Here is a 21,218-nt window from a genome sequence, read left to right on the forward strand (position 1 = left end):
TGCAGCCACTGAATTTATTTAGTCAAAAAGAATTTGTTTTTAGTAGTCTCCAATATGGCAGTTTATTACACAAAAGTAGTGTTCTATGAAGAGGTTCAATTTGCAGCTAGTACACTGGGTTTTTCCTAGAATGAAATTTTGGATGTTCTATTAGAGTAGTTGAGTGTGCTATTAGAGTATTTTGCCTATTAATTTTGAGCATTTTGTCAATCTAAGCCTATACGTACTTATTTAATACTCCTTATAAGTAAGTATATACTCTTAATTGTCAATATGCTTAAATGAAATCTTGAGCTAAAAATTCAGTGGGGGAGCACCCCTTAAATTAATTTCTCCTAATGTACTCCAGGGACTGTCCAATCAATACCAGAGTATGATCTGTGCAGTCAGACAGCTATATCAGTTCTGTGTATTTCAACTTGATTAGTTGTTTCACAGACAGAAATCATAAGAGCATAGGGTAGGTAGGTCACCAAAATAGTAACATGTATTAGCAAAGGGGTCCAGAAACTAAAGTAAATAAGGGGGCATGGTCTTGATGAAATGCCATAGTTTGTTTGCAACCATGGCTACATTATATTTAAATGATTGTAAGTGCATGTGCATGGGTTGTAAGTGTCATTCCATCCTAGCCGTTTGCTGTAGTTGCGTGATTGTTTACAGTTGATTATGAATTGTTAATCTTCTTGTTGTGAACTATATACATGAGATACTGCATATTGTTGGTTGGACATGGCTATATATTAAGAGTACCATTGGGAACATAACTAATCATAACAGTGTTACTGTTAGCTACTATTTTTTTCCTTTTCTGTAGGGGTTGGTGATGTTTTGGGATACTTTGTTGCTCATAGCAGATTTTGATTTCTATATTCCTACTACGTACAACGGTATTATTTCAGTGTGGTGTGTGGACTTGAGGTGTCATTTGTAGGATTTCAGTGCTCTAGATTCAGGAATAGCTACTGTCACTTTTATTACTTGCATTAACAAGTCAGTCAGTCAGTCAAGGGGTGGGGGGAGTGGGGCTCCGTGGAATCTCCTAGATCCACCTCTACAATCACTGCTAAAGAACAAGCATTGAGTGGTTTGTTCAGCCAACAATCTGACACCGTGATCGGACAAGCACCACGATTGACATATGGCACTATTTCACATGCAATTATTACATTTCCTAATGTTAACTTTAATGGATAATATTGTGGTTGGTGGGAGCCTCTTAATAGATTTATAACCACCAAATCTTCCCCAAAATTTGTGTTCCCTTGTCTGTTCATTACGTTTTGCATATGTCTGTGGTCAGTCAAGGTCTGTTCTCAGTGTAACGTTATAGAGCTAGATGTGGTAGAAGGGTGGTAAGCATGACATATTGTGTAGTTGGTGTTGTGAAGTAGAATACATGCCTTATCCAATAAGTATACAATTCATTGAGCTTATTTTGATTCCTATTGACACTGTTGGGTACATGTATGGCTTTCCATTCCATTATATGATTTGTACTGCCATGTACAGCTCTTTGTAAAGTGAGTACATATAATTAGTGAGAACATGGTATAGTTACATCAGTGCTTGAGTTGTACAATTATGTACATGACCATACAACAGGAAATATCGATGAAAGAATTAATTTGTCAAAGCTGATGACGTGTGGGTTTGTCTATTTTTCTTTAATCAATATTAATTTTCCTGTTGAAAGGTAGCAGCTTCTCAGCATAAAGACTGCATAAAGAGTACATTCTCCCATCAGTATGATCTTAAACTTACTTACAAGTTGCCATTCAATTAATTTCTTTAAAATTATTCTTTAGGTGCATGTAGTGTGGTCAACATGTTAAGCCCAAATTAATTTCAAGAGCTACAGCTACTGTTTATTTAGCCCTTAGATTACCAAATATGGCATCAGGCAATAAAACTTGTGGCTGCTCTTTTATAGAGTACTGATGATACTTTACTTGACTATTCTATTAAAATCGATCCTATATCGGACTGCATGCTCTACTAAATTAATCTGGGACCAGTTCCTACATGCACTACATGGTACGATAGCTTCAGATGGCCCTCCTTTTTTCATTGTTTATCCTGTAATTTCAACTAGTCTGTTTCACGACACTTTGCCGGATACTATATTTTACATCTTAGCAAATTGCTCAGCACAGGTAGCTATCTGGGCTTGCATAGAGTAACCAACTGATCATTTTATACAGTATAACTGTAGCTCCTGCACAAATCACTCCAGAGGGGTGTAACTAATCACTGGACTGGATTACTGGACTGGAACATTGGACTGGACTACTGGACTGACATATTTTGGGTTTTTACACATTCTGAGGTTGGTTTTATTGATTCCTTCTAACAAAGGGCCTTCAGAAAACTTGCAGTCTGTTACTAAAATGATGAGTATGAGGAGTGGGAGTAAGCAAAAACTGACTTCTAGTGATTTCACTTCTATTTATTATGTTCTTCTACAGTACATACACCTATACTACTTATCAGTATGCTACAGGGAATATGCTAGTTATAGTTAACCAATTGGAGATAGTAGCAAGCTTGTACAATGCTAATAAATTTGGTCACATATTATAGTACGCCAACCAGCACATGTAAGAACTAATCATGATAGCAGAAAAAACTCTACAGTTGTGTAATGAGTTTGTATATTACATGTAGGAACAAATTTAGCTACAATAGATTATCTTAGGAAGGATAGGTTGTGTCCCAGGGGTCTGAGCTATTTAGTTCAAGGATACAGTGTAAGATAGGGAGCACAAATATAGTAAAATGATTTTTGGTTAGCTACTGCTAGGTATTACAATCTCCAAAACACAATACTAAGAAGTGTATAAATGCTGTAGAACACAACAAGTAGTGAGAAGTCAGTTTTTGCTTACTCCTGTAGCAGGCTGCAAGTTTTTTGAAGACCCTTGGATAGCTAGACTCAATAAAACCAATCTCAGAATGTGTAAAAACCAAAAGTATGTCAGTCCAGTAGTCCAGTCCAGTGTTCTAGTCCAGTCCAGTGTTCCAGTCCAGTAGTCCAGTCCAGTGATTAGTTACACCCACTCCAGAGTGATTAATGCCCATATAGCTGTAGTTCAAGAATGTCCCCCCTCCCCCTACCGGTGGGTAATACCATTGGGATGATCATGACGAAAGTACATGAGGGTAGGTAGCAACATAATGCTATGTGAATCCAGCTGTCCAGGACTTGATGGGGGTGGCATTCCATCTAGCCGGGGGAATAAAATACATATAAACAGCTATACTTAATTATACATATATTTTTTAAATGTGAATCCTCGGACGTGACCACAAATCTGATCAACACAAAAATTAAATTTATGTAAAAAACCATACACATTACTCATTGTTGTGGTAGCACACAATATCATTTCTACCGCATCCGCAAAATCTACTTTATGCAGGAAGGGGCGGGCGAAGCCGGCAGCCGGTGATTAAAATAGTCACATTGGCACTCAGACAAAGTAAGACCGCTTGTATCGAAGAAACTGTGTGGTTGTGCCAGCTACATGTACACCTTGGATACGTCAAGTACTTGACGATTGTTCCTGCTGTATATTCGCGTCGATAGTACGTGACCTCTAGATCTGATCATACTGAGTACCGCCCAACCTCCCAGTCTGGCACCCATTATTCGGATTCGATTCCCAGCAACCGGCTATCGTTTGTCAATACTCAACACTAAAAACATACCAAAGGTATCGTTTATCTGTTACTTGTAACGTGTTTAATAGGGTGTCACGGCGGTTTGTTAAAACCACTTGATTGTAAATTAAATAAGCGATAATATAGCTAATACACTGATCTTCAGTAAACGACTAGAGATCTAGTGCATACTGTTTATAGTTAGCAACGAGGAAATAAAGTGTAATCCACAGTGTTGTGTTGATTGATTGTAAGTCAACACAAGAAAAATTTGAGAGGAGGTTTTATATATATAGTTATACAACGGCCACGAGTGCTCTGCCTGATATATCATAGATAATAGAGTAAAGGATAGGAAACGCAAGCGATTTCCGGTTTGATTTCCGTTACGCGTGACTTGAAAGGACAAGAGAGAGAGAATTAGTGTTCTAAGCAGCGTAAATAGTAATCCAACAGACTACAGTAAGTATTTAGGCCTATGTGAGAGATTTTGGCAAGAGAATTCAGACCGTAGATTTTGTAACAAAGCGTATCGCATTAACCTTGATTGTTACACGCTGTCACACTTTCGCTCATCGTACCTACATGCCTCGTCCATACCGCTTCTTTTATAGCCGGTTCCACTTTCGAATCTTGTGGTAAGCTAGGCGTGTCACCAACACAGTCTTTTAGCGTTGCGTTGTACTGCAAGGTGGTTAAAACTTTTGGTTAAAAATGGAAGATACTTAGTCGTTTCTTCAAGCAACAGTTCCTGTGTTGCTCCGATATTTCCTCTGGTTCCCTCTGTTAAATGGTAAGGAATAGGTTAATCACAGTTAAAAGGATAGAATATATTTACGAAGAAAGTAAAGTGGTTTAAAGTAATTTTTGGGCCGTTTTTTTCACTTTCAATCTCCTTTAATTTTGCGTATAACTTCCTTGAGGGTCGGTACCATCCTATTTCCCTCGATTACTTACTTGAGTTCACTGTAGCGAAGTTTCACAGTCGTTGGTTACAAAATTCTGTCGTTACAACAATTTGTTTCTCTTTGATACAAGCGCAGCAAGCGTAACGAGTATGTTCGTGACGTACTACACGGAATTCCAATAGAAATGTACGTATTTTGTGACGTCACGTTATTGCGTTTCCTATCCCTTTACTCTATTATCTATGCTGATATAAACGCACGAGCCTGAGGGCCGTTAGGCCCGAAGGCAAGTGCGCTTATACAGGCAGAGCACGAGTGCACGTTGTATAACTGTTATGTACCACTCACCTAATAGGTGGGGAGAGTCTCACAAGACAGCTGTAACACTTATAAAGGCCAGGTTTCTAACATCGATTGTGGGTAACCAAGCCGGACGTTGCGATGACGTTCCCCTGCAGTACTGCAGCCACCTGAGATATTGAAAGCTAGTACGCTATGGGTTATATCACTAACCTGCATTCGCTGTTCGACTCTCATCATGTAGTGCTCAGCATGCCAGCGTGCCATATAGATTAAGCACCAGACTAATCGCCATAGTGATTCTCTCGAGCGAAAAAAAGCAGCTAAATAGACGGTGTAAGTAAACAAAACCTAACTAATAAACGATACTAGTCTAATTCTTACTATTCACACTGGCTAAACTCGAATCTGGTGGCATGACAAAACTGGTTACCACAATCGAATGTAAAGGTTAGTATTATTTAGAATATATTTGTTTTATTGAGTCATTGTCGAAGTGGACTACAGTTTAATCTGAGCTAAGATGGCACCAGACTAGTAAGGTGTATAAGTACGTTTATATATATGTAGACTAGAGTTGTGGCCACCCGCGTTGGCTTTTTCGATCGCCATTGGCTGTTTGTAAACATTATACGTATTGGTGACGTTATGGCCCACAATCGACCTTTACATGTCAGGCTATAAAAGAATTCGAGTGATCTGTGAAGTGTCTTTCCACCTATTAGGTGAGGTGTCGTAGTGGTCTTCGCCACCGGCACTTGTGCTATGCTGCACAAAACCGTAGCCAGTGCAATATCTGTATATTTCACTGCGGTCGGTGCATTATAACTTATAATGCACTCGTTGTGGTCTACAAAACTGCAACCAGTGCGTTATAAGTTATAATGCACTCGCTGTGGTCTGCAGCAGTGCAATATACAAATTATGGCACTGGCGGTGCCTTTGAACTGCCCACGCAGAGTGGTACATTATTTTATTAAATGCTGTCCCACTAGGGACCTGTGAGAAGGCTAAAGCCTGTGCACAATTAACGCTAATTATACACACCCATGCTACATCATACAGTAGATAATTTTATTAGGTAACTGTGTTTGTTGATTCTTCAGTATGTAGAGTGCAGGCCATTAGCTACCATTATCCATCGCAATCCTAGACCATGTCCAATTTTCACAAGATTCTGGTCCATTTCCAATATACAGTTGCTACTGACAAACATGGCAGCACTTAATATGACACACCTAGTTGTTCTTGTTTGAGGAATTCCGTAATTGTTTACAATGTTGGAGGGCTCACTGCAGACAATCTGACAATGAAATAAACATTTTTTTTGTTCACTGGGTAGCTTCAGTATAAGCATGGCAATTGAAAAAAAATCACCAAATAGTAACGTACCTTGTATAGGATAGCACAATTTCAATTTTATTTTATTTTCAACAAGCCTAGTATAGGGCTGGCCTTGGAGACTGTGAACACATATACTTGTTGTGCAAAGAATATCCTACAGTATGCATGGACTGCATGGTGACATTTGATACTAATAATTACTATAGTTAACTACGTGTTTGCATAGTGCTGTTTCTGCAATTCTTTATCTCTGCTATTACGTGTAGTTGTGTTAAATCATTCTGTTGTGTTGTGTTCTGTGAGTGCTGCCCCACTAGGGACATTGCTTATAATTATACTTTGTTGTACTATGATGATCATATTCAATCTTTGCAGTCTTGATAGGCATCTGGTGAGGAATGCTTGGTTGTACCTGAAAAAAACAACTGATGTCACCAATTAATGCCTCTGATGTTATTATTTTTCTTTCACACAACTGGGATTCACTTTTTGTCTGCATACTGGCCAACAATCATGTTTCTTTACCGTAGTATTGTAACATCAAGAAGTGTTCCATTGTCACAATATGAGATGGCATGCGAAACATTTACAAAATATGTGATGTTATAAGTAATGTTGTAAGGCTTTGCAATTCTGCTGTTACATACGTGGAACCAGATCCTGGGTTAGACTGGAGTCTTGTCATAACTTGGAGCAGTCAGCAAACCACTTAGCCTGCATGCATGGAGTAGCCCGACCAGGTACATTCCAGCTACTCTTAGATTTTTAGCGGATCCTTTAACAAGTCTCCAAGTCAACCATCACTGGTTCAAACAGAATACTCATAAAAGTATCCATCGTGGGAGCTGTAATCGATTGTCATCATTTTTCTGAGACTCCAGAAATTTAGTACGTGTAAGTGAACTTACATGTGTGTAGAATCCTCCATCTCCATGGTTATGTGACTGAAAGTGAGTGACTGTCAGTGAGCTGAACTCCGTTGTGTGATTTATTTAAAATCAACACAGTCTTGTGATTTGCTGACTGGTGGTCATTATTGTCTGAAAGCTAATGACAGTATATAAATTCCTAATGTGTATGGCTACATCTTGGTATTAAGTGCAATGAATAATAATATCATGCGCAGCTACTAATGTATTCCAGGAGTTACTCTATAGATGGAAATTTTGAGGGACAAATTTTTGTGTCTTTCATGATGTTGACAGTTTCATGAAAATACAACTGTAGGTTATAGTACATGTAGTGCCATTGATTGTTCCTGGGATTTTGTAAATGAAAAAAAAATACAAAAATTGTTATTTTGCACATTTCTATACTCTGTCAAAATTTTTCTGTCTATAGAGTATAATGCTTATTGCTTGATTATGCGAAGAAACAAATGGAGTCATAGACAGGTGCCTACTATGCCTCTGGTGCTGATTTTCACTATAGTTTATTGTCAAATCATTTTTACTTCCATACCCATAGACCTATACTGTGTACATTAAAAGTTGTATTGTACATATAAAACACAATGCATCAAGTTATGGCCAGTCTTGTATAATACCTGGTTTCATTTAGTGGGGGTAGAAAACATCATAACCACAATAAATGCCAGATTCAAGTATTCATAATTTATAGACAAAACTTTACATCAACTGAAGCCTGCAATGTGACTAACAGAAGCGCTAATTTATTAACATTAATTAAGCTTAGAGCCAATTGAGGAATGGAGTAACCATGTGAGTGGTCTGCATGCATGCAGATAAGGACGTATCATGCAACTGTTTTCCAATCATTTTTGGCTTTGATTACACTTGTTTATGTAGTCAACACACTGTCAAAATTAATTCCCAGTCTCAAATAAAAGCTTTATTTGTTTACAGGCCAGGTCAAAAATGCTGAGAAGACATTTAAAGCCTGTGCTTTTTCGCGAGGAAATATGCTACTTAAAAGAAATTCCCACCCTACAATTCAAGTCAATATAGCTAGTTATAGCTACGTATTAATAATTTAGGTTATACATCTATAAATCCATGCAGTGTTCTGTAGCTACATATGCATGTTTCTTTATAGTGACTCTTTGTAATTTCCACATTGCTGAAGTTGCTGTTATGGGTGGTATCAACTTACGGCTCCATATGTATTTACTAACACTTACCACATAATATGCATAATTGAATTATCAAAGGTGTTAAATCATGCAAAGAAGTTAAATGTCTAATCAAATGTGTGAAAAGTTGTGAAATGTGTTTGATTTGTGTATAAAGTTTGAGTGGCATTATAAGTGTGAAGTGTATGTGAAAAGTGTGGGAAGTTTACACTACCGAACATATTAGCAAGGGTTCCCCAATATATTAATTTACTTACAGAACACATTGATCAGGAAACATTATACTAGGATGCATTATGTAAACACAGTAGACAAGTTGGCTAAGCTATTGTCAATTCATTGATGATAAGGAAATGCATCAAGTGTCATAAGTGTCATTCCATAAGGGACTTGTGACAAGGCTAAAAAACCTGTGAATAAAATGGAAAATTCACAAGTTGGAAAGGAAGAGCATTACACCATTGGTTTTTTGCCACTTTTGAAAGGTTTCAATTTGCTATGATCCTGTGTACTATGAAACCATCTTAGCTCAGGAAAACTGTGGTGGGAGAAAATTTAACAGTTAGTGGAATTAAACCTTATAACAACTGTCTGTATGTAGAGTGTACTGCCATTAATTTTTTTTTCATACAAACGTGTAGCTATCTGTTAGATCCTGTATAGTTTTTTTCCTACCAGATATTTTTATATAATACTTTTATGTGGTACTAAAGAAATTCTGCTGTTTTAGAGTTACTTTTTCTCTGTCCTGCACACCCTTGTGGCACTTATGAGCTTCTGTGGATATTTACTGTACTGTTGTTACATCATTTGAGGTAATAGGTTATGACAAATTAAGGTAGTCAGATTGATGTCATGGTGACAACAAAGTAGTGTGATGGCAGAAATGCATGGCTAATCTGATATACTGCAGTGTAGGATGAAGGTATTTTATTTGTTACTAAGCAGATTGGGAAGTTAGGCTGTGCTAATCAGGTCAGGTACTTGGGTTAACTGGTTTAACTGGGTCTGGGTCATTTGGGTCTGAACTGGTTTATAGGATATCTGCTGGATCGGATCACGTGTACATGAGCTGAGCCTGAGAGAACAGCTTAAAAAGAAAAGCAGATTTTTCTTAGCATTTCAGCCAACCAGATTATTGGCGACAGCGGAGGTGTCAAGAGTAGACGTGTGCAGGTTGACCCCATTACTAGTTTGGGACAGACTATGCCTTTTCCATAGGAGATGTATGGTTCAACATGCGTATACTAGAGTCTAGTCCTGCCATCTTTTGTGTCTTTTGTGTTAATGGCATACATGGAACCTCGTCCATTTATCAATAGGTATACTGCAGTCTGTAGAATGCATGAATCCATGTCTATTGCTGTCTGCAGGCTTTTGTGGTGCCATGCCCACTGATCAATTGTAATTGTATAAGGTATATACAGTTTCACCTTTCCCATAATCAAAATGGAATTATGAGAGCCTTGTATATAATAACCTATTTATAACAGTTATAGACACTAAAATTCTGCTGGCCACCCTATGCTCTCCACCTTTATATATACTAAAACTTTCTGGCACAAAGGCAACCAGGTTCCACTGAAAAATAGTGAGGGATAGATCAGAATTGACCATGCACGTATGTGACTTGTTATCATCAATCTATTCACTCTAACCTCTATAAACAAATTGCCAGATACTTCTGTGAATCCAAGTTGTCTCAAATCAAAGATGTATGCGAAACCTTCTTGGAACCCCCAGGAGTGCTCTTGAATGTGATTTATGGGAAGTTAATGGTACTATGGTACTATACCCTACATCTAGGACCATCTCCATAGTAATTAACTAAAGTTCTATACTAATGTAATCAAACTAAACTATTCACTTGAAACATCAGTGCCATTCATGTACGTATGCAGCATGTACAGTGATGAGTTTTAAAGTAGCTAAACAAATCTTATGTTATCCTGCTGGTACACTGGAATGATGTGAGTGCGCAGAACTGCATATATCTAAAAAGCTAAGGCAATTGTGAGTATAATTGTACAGACATATGATGTGTTTACCACACAGGTGCAAACTATGTGGTGTTAAGTAGTACTTGTTCATATCAATAATTTAAGTGATAAAATTTAAGTGATAAAAGCACTAAGCACTAAAGTGTGTGTGTGTGTGTGTGGTTTGCTGAGAGCAGTGTGAATTCATTTAACACCAAAATACCAAGTACTAAGTTACTTTTAGATTACAATCCATTCTCAATAAGCAGCGATCTCTAATGCTAAATTACTGTGGCAACATAGTTTTTTAGCAACAAAATCCCTGATTCAATGAGTAGATAATTCGAAGTTATACAATACTAAACACAATATCAAATGTAATAGACAGCATCAATTTAATAAACGGATAGGTGGATACATGATGGTGTCACTTTATCTACCAGTTATGTCCTATACTTGGTACTGTTCATAATTAATTGCCATGCGTAGACAGTGTCTTCTACAAACACTTACACAATTTTATTTATAAACATGGTATCTGTCCTATACAGTTCCCAAAGTGTTTTGTTCCCTTACTGAAATTGTTATCAATGTATTAATGGCTTTCTCACAATTACCTGGTGGGATAGCACTTATTGATAGAACGATTCCTCTTAAAATGATGATCATGCAGGCTTTCCCAAACTGCACCATTAACTTCCAGTTAACCCTCCTACTATTGAGTGCGTATTTGTGGTCTTTAGGAATAGAAGGAGCTACTATAGGAACAAACAATGTATAGGTTAATCGCCTGTAACATTGAGGATATATGCTCAATAGATTGTAAATTTTCTAACGAATCTCCCTCCATATGCTATACAATTATTTTGCTTGTATGAATCAAGTTTGTTGTCCTTAAAACCAGGATAAGCTAATAGTGTCACATTTAAAACAAGAGACACTCAATTAATTGTAATGGTAAAGTGTTTAGTATGAATATCAGTTGGTTCCTCCCACAGCTGTGCTTGAATGATCTACCCAAACATTAATTTTTATGTTTTGTGTGTAAAGAGTGTGCAGACTTAAACCCTTACATGTGAACAAGCCATGAATGTTTGTTTCCATGGTACATAGCACTGATTCAGCGAAGTGAATCCTTGTCATGTAGTTATAGTTCAAATAGTTTGAATATATAAGTGTTCATGTTAGCAGACAGAAATGCTACTCTAAAACTGCTATCACTTTACACTGTATGTCATGTTGTTTAGCTAGTTTGGTATTATGTTGTTGACATTAGATCAATCGAAATTGTATTCTTTCTTCATCCTGCCATTTGGTATTTAGCTTATAAACAGTTACAGTGGTACCTATTGTGTCATTTCGTTTACAGATTTGTCTTTATAGATACGATGGAATTATCATCCTTGGCAGATAGTACAAGTGAGAGTGTGAAATCTCAGGATTATGATAGTAGCGATGGTTTGCCAAGGTCCAGCACTCTTCAGTCTGAGTGCACCACTCTTCAGTCTGAGAGTTCAAATGATTTACCATTTAATGATGTTGAACTTAAACCGGTAGTGAATAGCATTGATCATAAATTGAATGGCATTGATTATAAATCAAATGGATTAGATCATGAACCAAATGAGATCAAGGATGAGGAAAATTCTGCTCAGCAAAATATCTGCTTTAGAAACTTCTTCAAAACTAAAGTTTTTGGTGGCAATAGCAAAGGAGCTGAAAGAAAGAGGAGGATCCAGTGCATCTTGAAGTCGATTAACGGTGTTGATACTAACGTGCCTGAGTACCCAGCTGATGATGGCTCATCCTGTTATAGGACCAACCGCAATGTGAAGGAGTATACTCTGCTTATCATAGGCATACTAATGGTTGCTGCAGCTTGTTTATCCCCAGTACCACTCCACTATACAGCACCTATACCTCCAAACCCAGAGGAGTTTACTCCTTTGAGTGACTCTATCAAATATTGTCATCTTCACCTTGTAAGTTAGTCTAGTACATGTTTATATGAACAAATACAATCAGGGTTGAAACCAGATCAGTACTGCTGACTCGGATGACCCACTGACCAGGATAGTACTCTGTCATAGATGTGACCCTGTTTAATTAAAATTGAATGCATTAATGGGGTGCTCCACTAGTGTACCATATTAAGTTAAACAGGTAGCTATAGACGACGTTTAAACTTTATAGAGCAGACAATGAATGTTTGACCACTGTGTGTTTTTGGATGTGATAAGAGTAATGGAACTCAATCACTTATTGTACTGTTATGAAGTGCTATCATACACTACACACAGTATGGCAGTACTGTATATTTGGGATCATGAAGGTTTGCGCTTTCTCACAAACAACATTGACCAGAATCCAGCCTCACAGTACCTTCATGGTGGCTTAGCAGTATTAGTTAAGTATAACCAAGCCCAAAAATTTCTTCAGTACAACTCGAAATGCTTCCAATAGGTGGCCATGAAATTGTTTAGTGGAATTTTCTATTGCCTGACAGACTGACTTACTAATGCTTTCAGACAAGCAATATTGGCTAAGGTTATGGACTTGATTATTTTACTGCCAGACATCGCTGCAGCCCAACAGGTGCACCGCGGTATGTACAATGTGCTAAACATAGACTTATACCTTTGTCCTCCTTTGTGTCCCGTTTCTATTTGCTGACAGCTCAAGGTGCTGACATATTGTAGTGAGTGATGACTTCCCTACATTTGTGATGGTAATTGTCTGCATTTTCTGCATTTATTGCAGTGGCTCTTCTTTAATGCTGTGTAATGGGCTGAACATTGTCATAGCTGAAAACAGAACATAATGGCCACTTGGCACTTTTCAGTAATTGTTTGTCAGGGTGTGACATCATTCTTTCTTTTGATGCAGCATGTGCAGGTTCACCAGTCTTATTTATGTTAAACAAACTATTGCAAAAAATATAAGAATTTTCAGTTTAATTAGAAATTAGTGCTGCTGTGTGTGCTGGTTTATCACTGTATCATCAGGTCAATACATGACTGATTATTAATAAAATTAATTCTAATTCTGCATGTGTGACATATTAATCCCACTCATGTGTAGGATTGATAATGATAGAGTATACAGTAATGTGCTTTACATGCTATTGTTCAGCAAGCTAATCATGCTTTACCACATTATAATATTTTGGCATTTGTTTGCTTATATGGCCTATCCCATACAAGTGCTTCTGCACAAAAATCTGTAAAGAAATTAGTATATTCTAATAGGACAGTCACTTAGATGATTAAGTGTTGGTGATCTTTTGTACACTGTTGTGCTTTATTGACCCCACCCATCTCAAATAAACTTAAAATGTTAAATTTGAATAATCCTATATAGTTAAGTATAAACTTACTGTATTGCAGCTTTAATGTAGCTACTTTTTCTACCTTGAATTGATAAAGAAAACCTTTTTTATTTGCTGCTTTCAAACCTAGTGCTATGCTAAAAAATTCCAAATTAATTACAAATAATAGCTCATGGCATCCACTTGTGTATGAAGTCGAGAATTTCCAAGTGGCTCGGATCATACAATGATTACATGCCATTTGGAATTATATGAAGAAGGTGAAGTCGAGCATATCAATAGTGTTTGTCCTAATTCCAAACATCTACAGCTTGTTGGTAGTTCAGTTCTACATAATGTGCACCAGAAACGGCTTGCGCATGTGCAGAAAGTATGTGCGGCTTGGTGAGGGGGCCTGCCGAAAAACCTGGGTCGGCTTGGACTTCACTTTCCTAATCAGCTGTAGCTGCTGTAGGTAGTCTGCTGCTTCCTTTAGAAAATTCGGACCAAAGAGTTGAGGGGCTGCACTGGCCCAATCTCTCTCCTGAGCTGTGGTGAAAGGTACCAATTCCCTGTTATACTCCTCCAGGATCCTAGATCTCCTCATTAGCGAGGTCTTGTTAGCTGCGTTGGCTAGGAGGGTGATTGCTGTCTCGATGGCGTCACCTATTTGATCCATTGATACATTTGGTTCCGGGTCATTCACTGCTTTTAGAAGCTGATTGAGTGGACCGATGGTCTCCAGGATCAGTCCTTGTAGGGTGAACAGGGAACGATCAGTTGACTTTACTTTACTCGAGCGCTCCGAAGCTATCATAGCATCGAGAAAGGGGGCTCTTGTCAGCTCGTTCTTGGATAGAGTGTATAGTGGCTACGCAACTCGCGTCTCTCAGCACTGGTTCCATCTTATGGGTGAAGGCCTCGGTTAGAAACGTATTAGTCCGCTCAGTCACTGGGATGATGTTGATTGGTCTAGTTCCTGCCTCTGGATCATCGTCATGTAGCAAAGGGTCCCAGTTGTCCATTTCCTCGGCCCACGAGGAGCTCTGGCTACTGGCAGGGCTGGTGTTTTGGGTCACCAGGTTACTGTTGCTGCTAGTGAGTAGCTGGTTAGGGGGCAGGACAGAATCATCTGCATTTTCATCCGTGGTCCCTGTGTCGACTGGCTCCTCAAAGTTGTTGGGCTGAAACGAGCTCGCATGTTTCAGCCCGTCTACGTTTTGGCATATCAACGCCACTCCATCCAACAACAACTTCAGCTGTGACATAATTTCACTAACAGTAGCTTCCATTGAAGATAATAGAAACTCAACCAACAAACTTCGTGAGCTTGAAAAAAGGTCGAAGTGTGACCATGTGGTTGGTTATTTATAGGGCAGTTTCTACGCATGTGCAAGCTGTTTCCGATGCACATTATGTAGAACCAACAAGCTGTAGATATTTGGAATTAGGCCAAACACCATTGATATGTGAGACTGAGCCTTCTGAAATATAATTGATATTTTTGTCACTGCAGCCACACAATATACCAAATATTTTCATATTTTGTTCATGTATAGTTCATAATAGTACAACAAGTGATTGAGTTCTATTGCTAATTGCGTCTGAAAACACATGGTAGCCAAAAATTTGTTGTGTCTGCTCTATTTAGAATACCATCGCAGAACAATGTAACAAATTGACTGGAGAATACCCAGCACACTTCATAGAATCAGGATTGTACAGTACAAGAATTATTTGTTCTAATATAGTGCGTGCATAAAGGAATTTTAAAAAATTAACACTTTTTTCTCACCAACATAGAAGTATGCATATCAACCAGCCTTTTGCTCATCTCCAGTATACATTGTTTAATAATATGTGCTCATGCCTTTATTGTTGTTGTTGTTGTATACAGGCATCTTGTGCCAATCATACCAGTGAAGCCTGTGGTATTGACATGAGATTTAGTCAGCTATCACCTTTAATGATGAATGATTCAAACGCAACTGAGTCTAATTTATCCAGTATATTTAGTATAGCATCTGGTAATCAAGTATGTTTAGACAGTGTAGCGGATTTTTTCTGCAATGCATCGTATCGACCCTGTGACATGGAATCGGTGTTTGTGCCATCAGAAGAAGAATGCGTGGAACTAGAAAATGTGTGTACAGATGAGTGGGATGAGATTCAAAGAATGTCTCCAGTTTTGGCTAATTGTACTTTGTATAGGAGTTTAACTTGCCCAGATCAATTTGGGATATTTTGTGGTGATGTTTGTCTTCCACTCTGCAGTGAATTTTCACAAAATACTGCAACACTGACTACCCTTGTTATTGCTTCATTTGGCATCACTTCATTCTTTTTGATTATCTCTGGCATCATTGTGTTTGTAGTAGCTGCTTTGAAACGTAAAAGCATGTAAGTAATGCATAAAATCTTTTATCAAAATAATTTTTATTCATATGTAGGTTTCAATTTCCTAATGTGATAATTCTATACATTACTGGGATTTCTATAGTTTATTGTAAGTGCAGCACATAAGTAGCTTGTTTCTATGTACTGACTGCATATTGTTTGTAGCAACCACACAGCTCATTCCAATACTGGGAGGCAACGATGCTATAGATTATTTCTTTTGCTCACACTCAAGTGTCGTAGTATCTTTTGTTGAATCAACAGCATTCTGTCAAATATATGGTAAAGTTATAGAGTGTGTTGGTTGTGCTGCAAGTTACTTTATGCATTGTTTATTTGTTTACAGGATTTGCTATTCAAGCAACACTGATGGGGTTTGTTGTGATCTGGTTGCTATTTATTTTCCACTTGTTCTTAAAAATAGTGTTTCCGATAGCAAGCCAAAATTTGTTCAAAAATCATGGTACAAAGCTCTATATAGCAGAAGTATTGCTGACATTGGTCGTCAGCTTAATAACACCTATTGTCACCATTGCTAAAGGTGGATTCTTTATAGCCAGTTTTCCTCCAATCCAGTGCTTCTCTAATGCTTCAATACAGTTTCATGGTGTTATCCTACCAGGAATGTTGATCACTATTGTGGGAATATCATTGATATTAATCACTGTCTTAGCTGTCCATAGAGTAAGTTGTTGTATCAAGACACACTGTAGTGAGTCATGTAGACCAATAAAGCTGGTGTGCCACACTGGGTATAACAACTTGAGAAAAGAAAATGTGATTTTAAGGCCACAGCTAGCAAAAAGGGTTACTAGTACATGTAGCACTTGGTTGAGTCAATAAAATGTACTACTGCTGCCACTATAGTCATGTAAGGATGGTTTCACAATATTATCCCTGGATTATACAACCTCTCTCATTGCAATTTTATTCAATAAAAATCTCATGGGTATTGTTTTCATGTTGCAACCTCTATAATAAGTGTCGTACAGTACGATAATAGGGATTATATGGAGGTTTGCATTTCTCACCAAAAATATCAACCAGAAACCAGCTTCATGATACCATCATTGTGCCTTGGAAGTATTGGAGTCAAGGCCAAAAGTGTCCTCAGAGTGATCAAAAATGCTTCCAATAAGTTGCTACAGTTACTGGCATATTGTTTTTCATTGTTAGACATCACTTCAACCCGATAGGCTTACTACATGGTGTCTTATTTGAGGCAATTTTGCTTGTTTATTACTTGTATGCCTATTATCCCTGAAATTCTGGTACCTGTTTATTTAATAATTATGTCTTGTGAACCAGAGCATACTGCATCAAAAGAAAGAAACATCAAAAGAAAGACTTAACGTTTACATCTCAACATGTGACCCAACTATCAATTACTGAAAAAGTGAAGTGGCCAATGCACTATGTATTCAGCTATGTTCAGCCCATTTACACAGCATCATTATGAGAGGCCTCTGCAATCAATCCAGTCATTACGGAAAATAAAGTGCAAACCCCACACAATTCCTAATATACAGTACTACCATACCATATGATTATAACACGCCACATCAATTTTAATGATGTGGTGTGTGTCATTAAAATTGATTGTAACATTAAAATTATTACAGCCATATTTTGGCAGCCACTTTTGATTTCACTATCTTTTTTCTTCCTGGCTTTTTTGGGAGCTGCACCCTTTTTTCACAGCTTGGCTGTTTTTGATAGATATCACTTCTTTTGTAATTGCTTTACTTGTCTTTCCAGGGTGATTTTTACATGGCTGAAATCTCTGCAGGCTGACTTGTTTGCAGTTGAACTCTCTACATGGTGACTTGTTTGTAGCTGAACTATCAATTCGCAGTAGTGAGCAATGTCGTTTCCCTAGTAGTCTACATTTGTAATGGAACTTGTTCGTAGAATATTGACCAGAAATCAACCTCGCAATACCTTCATGGTGCAGTAGCAGTATTGGTTAGGTATAATCAAGCCTTCAGTATATTATACAACTCAAAGAAGGCTTCCAATAGTTTGCTGTGAATTTATTTTTTCAGTGGAATTTTCTGATGCTTGACTGACTGACCCACCGACTGACATACTTAATGTCTTTAGATAAGTATAACTTAATAATGGCTAAGGCTCCACTCTTGATTTTTCATTGCTAGATGTCACTTCAGACTGACAGGTACCTTTTTGCATACTGCAATATGTACAATACACTCATCATGGACTTACCTTTGTCCAACTTTGTGCTCTTTGCTAACAGTGGAAAGCTCACAGTAGCACGTGATGGTTTCCCTACGTTTGTAGTTGGAATCGTCCAAATTTTCCGTAGTGACTGGAGACACTCCTTGTACTGTTTTTTTTTTTTTTTTTTTTTTTTGTTTGTTTGTAACACTGTAATGGGCTGAACATAATTGAAAACAAAAGTACAATGGCCACTAGCCTATCACAGCATCTACAATGGATGCATCATTTACCTTTGTGTCGCATTTCTTTCTCTGCTACCTTGTAGCTGGTGATTTTCTGGTAGCACGTACAACTAATTATCATGTTTATAGCAGAAACTGTCCTTAATAAGTGTCTGTAGAGGTGTTTTTCATGTTGTTCTTCATTTGCAACAGGCGAAACATAGCTGAAAAACAAAATCACCACTTCTGATTTCAGAGCATGTAATAATTGGGACATGCATCCAGATGCAAAATTTTGTTTTGTTTTATTGGCACTATTTTATCCTTTGATGAGTACATACAGATTAACCAGTCATAATTGTGTTATGTGTTACAGAAAAACACCAAATTATTAGTAGGCCTGGGTCACATACAACCAACTACATGTTTACTAATATAGTAACATACATATGTGCAGGCACCATGCTTTGGATTACTTAACCTAACAGACAGAAATAGGAGACTTTAAGACAACTACACTTAGCTAAATATTGTTCACGTACACCTCCTTTAGTCCTCCGTTTGTAGCAGCATAGATAATAGAGTATTAAGTACTCTATTATCTATGGTAGCAGTAACTCATCTGTGTTGTATATTTTGTACACTATATCTTTCCAGTCATGTTAATTTAACTTAATTTTTGCATTATTTAGACAACTGGATTATTCAAAAAAACAAAGAAAAGAAGTTTTCAGTTGTCCATTCCTGAGATTAAACTAATGATGATTTCAGTATACCTGACAGTAATTCTAGCATTTACATGGATTGTGTTCACAGTTGGCTCTCATAACCAAGGCATTTTTGAATCAATCCTAAACTATGTGGCGTGTGTAAGAGTGTTTGGGGACAGCAGTGAATGTGACCATTTTAGGGATGATTATCAAAGAATGTCCATGCCACTTGCTGCTTTAAATATTGTGTTTAATACACTTGTGATGTTTCTGAATATCATGGTCTTACTGTTCATTGTACAGACCAAGGATGTCAAGGTACTTGCTAAAAAGGTCACCCAGAACTTCATCAATTCAACTGAAAACTTGTAAAACTCATGCACTACACTTTTGTATTATCCCTTGACCAAACACACTAATACATAGTTCATTGTATGTTGACTGTCAGCATGTCTTATTTTAAAAATTGTCTTTTTTATGAATGTTAATTTAATGTTAATTGCTTACAATAAACCATCCTTGGCTTGGTGGTTCATTTCTCGTTCACTTGATGTGTTCTAATGTTCATTGAATCCTGTGTCATTTAATCATCTGATTACAGTAGAGTTTGGTAGGTGCATGGAGTCTGGGCAACTTATGTCTTGTGCCTTTTAAAGCTTTTAAGTACATTCCACACAATGCAGTACATAACACCATACCATGAAGTTCATCATTCTTGACTTGGGTGATAATGGCAAGTTATAGATTTTTAATCTAGTCCTAGATAGGACTCCACGTTATCACTATATATCAGGAATGGAGATAGATTTTTAAAACCACTTTGTATACAACATTTGCTGGCAGAAATGCTTTTGTTGACACAAATATATATTCATGGCTCTAAAATTTACTGGCGCAAGTGCCCTTGACAACTATTGCTTGCACCAAACTGTACAACTCTAATGTTGACTCATACTGGGTTGAGGAAAGACAACACACAATGGTTGACTCTTGCTGGTATATACAACTTTGTTAGAATACCCCACTACTAGTATAACATAGAACTTCTGGCAACTGCAATAATTTCACAAAGTCAGTTTCAGCATAAGACTAAACAAACATATGTTACCATGCACACACAACAAATATTAGTTATTTCTTGCTGAAAATAGCACCTTCCAACTGGCATGCGAGGCAAATAGCATTCTACTAGTTAATGCTCTTCTCTGTGCATTTATAGGGTAGTACATGCACGTCCATTCCTCATCCACTTGATATATCCTGATATTCACCAAATATCGCACCATTCAAAATGGCCACATTCAAAGGCTTAATATTTAATAAAGGTATTTACACTTGCATGGGAACGGGTGGAAGGAGTCTTAGTACTGGCATGATATAGTTCCAGTATTGTATATGTATAGGTGTAATTCATGTAAAAAACAAGAAGGCATGTCACAGGGTAGATATATACATGCAGACCAGGTCCTCAGGGTCCTTGCAACAAAATTAGCTAGAATCCGTAACAAAATAATAAAGTCCACCTACATACTTAGTTAACCAATCATATAACACAAGCCCACTAGTGTTCTATGGATCCTTACCTATAGCCACAGTATAATTATGCCATGACAGCAGAACAGTGCCACTGCCCACCCAACTTATTGTATTCACAAGTTTTAGAATATCAAAGCTGAATGCATGCTACCAAAAGCTGTACACACCACCACCTACCAAAATTGCCCACAGCCAAATAGAGATCAAAGTCAGAAAGTACAAAGTAGTCAATACACTGCATGGCACCCGGTAACTGCTGTCAGACCTTCAGCGCTGGTCACTGTAAAGTGTTAAATAACTCCAGAAAGGGCTGATTTAGGAGGGGGTGGAGTGGGGGCTGCAGCTGTTAGTACTTACATAACCTCCCTTGGGTTACCTATCCATCTCTAGTATTGCTCAGAACTCTGATATTGCAGCACTCTACTATTGCATAGCCCAGCAAAGGTCAAACGGCCAGACTTGTGCAACTTCTCTTAAACAAATATCAGTGCTGACTTGTAGCAGATTGTTGATTTCCCCAACACCCCCACCTCTTAAACTTTTTACATTTCAGGCTAGTTTAGATGAATGATTCCATTGG

The 21,218-nt window shown here is 37.7% G+C and overlaps 1 protein-coding gene across 3 annotated transcripts; it reads left to right on the plus strand.

Moving 5' to 3' along the window:
- The first annotated feature begins 3,414 nt into the window (after positions 1-3,414).
- LOC136243566 (uncharacterized) lies at positions 3,415-19,590 on the plus strand. Of its 3 annotated transcripts, none has more exons than XM_066035089.1 (7): positions 3,415-3,716; positions 11,670-12,268; positions 15,491-15,993; positions 16,044-16,099; positions 16,156-16,272; positions 16,337-16,364; positions 16,415-16,666. In XM_066035089.1, exons 2-7 carry the CDS (start codon positions 11,675-11,677, stop codon positions 16,527-16,529), a joined length of 1,413 nt encoding a protein of 470 aa, XP_065891161.1. In that variant the 5' UTR covers positions 3,415-3,716; positions 11,670-11,674; the 3' UTR covers positions 16,530-16,666. The 3 variants fall into 3 exon arrangements, with proteins under 3 accessions (XP_065891161.1, XP_065891160.1, XP_065891159.1); XM_066035088.1 differs by adding an exon at positions 19,085-19,590 and having other exon boundaries at positions 3,420-3,716; positions 11,656-12,268; positions 16,337-16,674; XM_066035087.1 differs by adding an exon at positions 19,085-19,590 and having other exon boundaries at positions 3,421-3,716; positions 16,337-16,674.
- Positions 19,591-21,218: the final 1,628 nt, after the last annotated feature.

The sequence above is a fragment of the Dysidea avara genome, chromosome 13, assembly GCF_963678975.1.
Source record: "Dysidea avara chromosome 13, odDysAvar1.4, whole genome shotgun sequence".
NCBI lineage: Eukaryota > Metazoa > Porifera > Demospongiae > Dictyoceratida > Dysideidae > Dysidea > Dysidea avara.